Source organism: Bison bison, unplaced genomic scaffold (genome assembly GCF_000754665.1).
Source record: "Bison bison bison isolate TAMUID 2011002044 unplaced genomic scaffold, Bison_UMD1.0 scf7180017857869, whole genome shotgun sequence".
NCBI lineage: Eukaryota > Metazoa > Chordata > Mammalia > Artiodactyla > Bovidae > Bison > Bison bison.
Window position 1 is genome coordinate 4,601 of NW_011488442.1, and position 2,973 is coordinate 7,573.

At 46.8% G+C, this 2,973-nt stretch overlaps 1 protein-coding gene across 1 annotated transcript; it reads right to left on the minus strand.

Annotated features, from left to right (window-relative positions):
* Positions 1–6: 6 nt before the first annotated feature.
* On the minus strand, positions 7–2,233 carry LOC105004024 (melanoma-associated antigen E2). The gene has a single exon (XM_010861519.1). The coding sequence runs from the start codon at positions 2,041–2,043 to the stop codon at positions 472–474; it is 1,572 nt and encodes a 523-aa protein (XP_010859821.1). The 5' UTR covers positions 2,044–2,233; the 3' UTR covers positions 7–471.
* Positions 2,234–2,973: the final 740 nt, after the last annotated feature.

Genomic DNA, 2,973 nt, shown 5'->3' on the forward strand with positions numbered 1-2,973 from the left:
GCCAATAATTAAAAAAAAAAAAAAAAAACAGTAGACACGATGGGAGAACATCAACAGACCAATGATTTTGTGTTTTTCTTGTGTGTATATTATCACTGTTGTTACTTAACTCCTGTATGAGACCATTTCATTGATTATTTCAAATGGTTAAAGAAAAGCTATACATTTTCTTCCACATCATAGAAAGATGTAAATATTACCAATACATTTTATGCAGCCATATGAACTTTTATAATGAAACAAGACAGAAATGACAAATGAGCAATTCTATTTTTAAACACTGATCATGAATCTAATTCAGGGTATATTAAAAGGAAGAAAATACTATTAGAAATGGAACACAAATAGCAAGCACAATGTGTACTTTTCACCCCAACCCTGCCCAATTTCTGATTTGGGGCCCCAATACCCATTTCCCCAGGCCCCTTTAATTTATGCCACCTAACTGAAGTGACACACTTCCCTCAGACTTCACATGGGGCCAAAGAAGAACATGGCAGTTGCCTCAGATCTGGCTCTGGCCTCCTCATCTTCAACAGCCTCCCTATATTGCTCTGGCCAGTCCTGTGGTTGCTTTCTGTAGAGCCTGGCCATGTACTCCAGGGCTTTCATTTTGGTGGTTTCAAGGTGAGCTCGAGGACCCCATAGAAGCTCATATTCAACTGGATTAGAATAGGAGAGTGGCCTGCATTCCAAGTAGCGCTGTCTCATAAGTTTGCAGGTGATGGCATGCTTTCTCCCTACATCCACACCAAATCTCCGAAGCAAATTCCAGACATTGGCCTCTTTGACACGGTTGCCCATCAAGAAGATCAAACCCAGGATTGGCATCACATATTCTTGAGTGGGTCTCCCCAGGCTCTCTAGCATCATTTGCTCTTCTTCTGATTCTGGTTGCTGGACAAGGAGGTAAATGTGCTCACTGGTATCAACCTCAATCAGAGAGAACCCATAGAACAGATCAAGTATTAGAGTAGCTCGACTGAGGATATTTGGAAACACATCCTCAAATTCTTTGCCAGTGTGAGCCAATAGCTCATCCTGATGTATAGGTAACAACTCCTCTGTGACATTAATGGCCAACTGGACCAAATCATTTGCCTTATCATTCATAGTGTCTTCTGACCAGAACTCTAAGCCAGCAGCCTGGCTTCTTTCTTTGGCCTTGTCAGCTTCTAGGGCCTTATTATATTCTTCTGGCCAGCTCCAGGGTTCTTCATCATGGGCCTCTGCCACAAACTTCAGGGCTTCCATCTTTGTGATTTCTTTGTGGGCTCTAGAACCCCACAAGAACTCAAATTCAAGGGGATTAGTGCCATACACTGGCCAGTACTCCAAGAATCGCATACGCACAAAGTCAGTAGTTAGGAGGTTCCTTGTGTTCCCAAAGGGGATGTTGATCCTCTGGGGTTCACCTAACACATCAGCCTTTAGCAACAGATCCCAAATGGAAGTCTCTCTTGCTCGGTTACCATTTAGGAGAATGTGACCTAGGACCAAGGCCAGGAGACCTGCCTTTGGCATGTCCAGGGATTCTGCTATCCAATCATTGGTCTGGAGACCCCGTTTGCTGATTAGGTTGTAGGTGTCAGCTTGGGGATCAAGAACTCTCAGATTCAACCCAAAGACCCGATCCAGATGGGCTGAGGCTCGTCTGAGGATCTCAGGGAACTGATCTGAGTATTCTCTGAGGAACTCCAGCATCTCTGTCTGCTGAATAGACCCCTCGATTTGGCTTTTCATGCGCATGAAATTCACCAAAGCAATCGACCTGTCTTCTAGAGGATCGTGCACCCTGAGCGCCCCCAAACGTCGGGACTGCTCATCAATCAGCACATCGAGGTCTTTTGGGTCCTGCGCAGCCTGGGAAGCGCTGGCAACCTGAGGGTCGACCGGCGCCTGAGGGCCCTGGGGGGCATCAGGAACTATCATGGAAGCGGGGAGCCCAGAGGCATCAGTAGCCTGCATCTCACCATGGAAGTCGCTGTAATCTGCAGTGGTCTCTGCGCTGCGGTGACACGCATTCTTGCTTACCAGAGACATGGTTCCAGGAGACAGGAACGGGGAGGTCTGCGATCCGTCAGAGAGAGGATGGTAGGTGTGTTGGCGCCTCAGCACAAAGCCAAAGCCAGAGGCCCGGGAGCTGGGCGGGTCAGAAGTGACAGCTGGTGAGAGAAGCTATCTTCCTACACAAACATCAGCCAGCAATGACCGCAAACCTCACAGAGCTAGGGTTTGCCGCAGCCTACGCAGGCGCAGTTGGGTTCTGCGACGTGGTGGCCACGCCCCACTCTAAGTCCTCCTCAACCGCCCCCTACTTCTGCCTGGCCCAAGCTGCTGTTGGAGTGGTTCCTGCTACAGTCAAACTTGTTAGAGAGAATTCATGAAAGGCGGTAATAAACAGAGGTAAAGCAAAAGGGTAAGGGATGGGGGATGTTCAATGAAGCACCACAAAGTTTTTCTGTGAGGTGTAAAGCTAATAGGCAATAGAGGATTTGGAGGGGAGGATACTGAAGATGAGAATTATTTCACAGATTCATTAATTCATCCACTCATTCAGCATATATTTCTTGAGTATGTGTCACATGCTAGGCACAGTACTGGGTACTAGGGGTACACCAGAGTACAAACGTAATGATTATCCCTTTCTGTGTAGAGCTTACATTCTGGAGTAGGATCAAACAATGGTAGTAATAGTGGAGCACTTTTGTGCCAGACACTATTTCTGGTGTTTTCACTTATCTCACTGAATCACTTAATCTTAACTATGAGGTAGCTACTTTTATTTTTTTTTTAACTTTACACTATTTTATTGGTTTTGCCATATATCAAAATGAATCCACCACAGGTATACACATGCTCCCCATCCTGAACCCTCCTCCCTCCTCCCTCCCCATACCATCCCCCCGGGTCGTCCCAGTGCACCAGCCCCAAGCATCCAGTATCGTGCATCGAACCTGGACTGGCGACTCG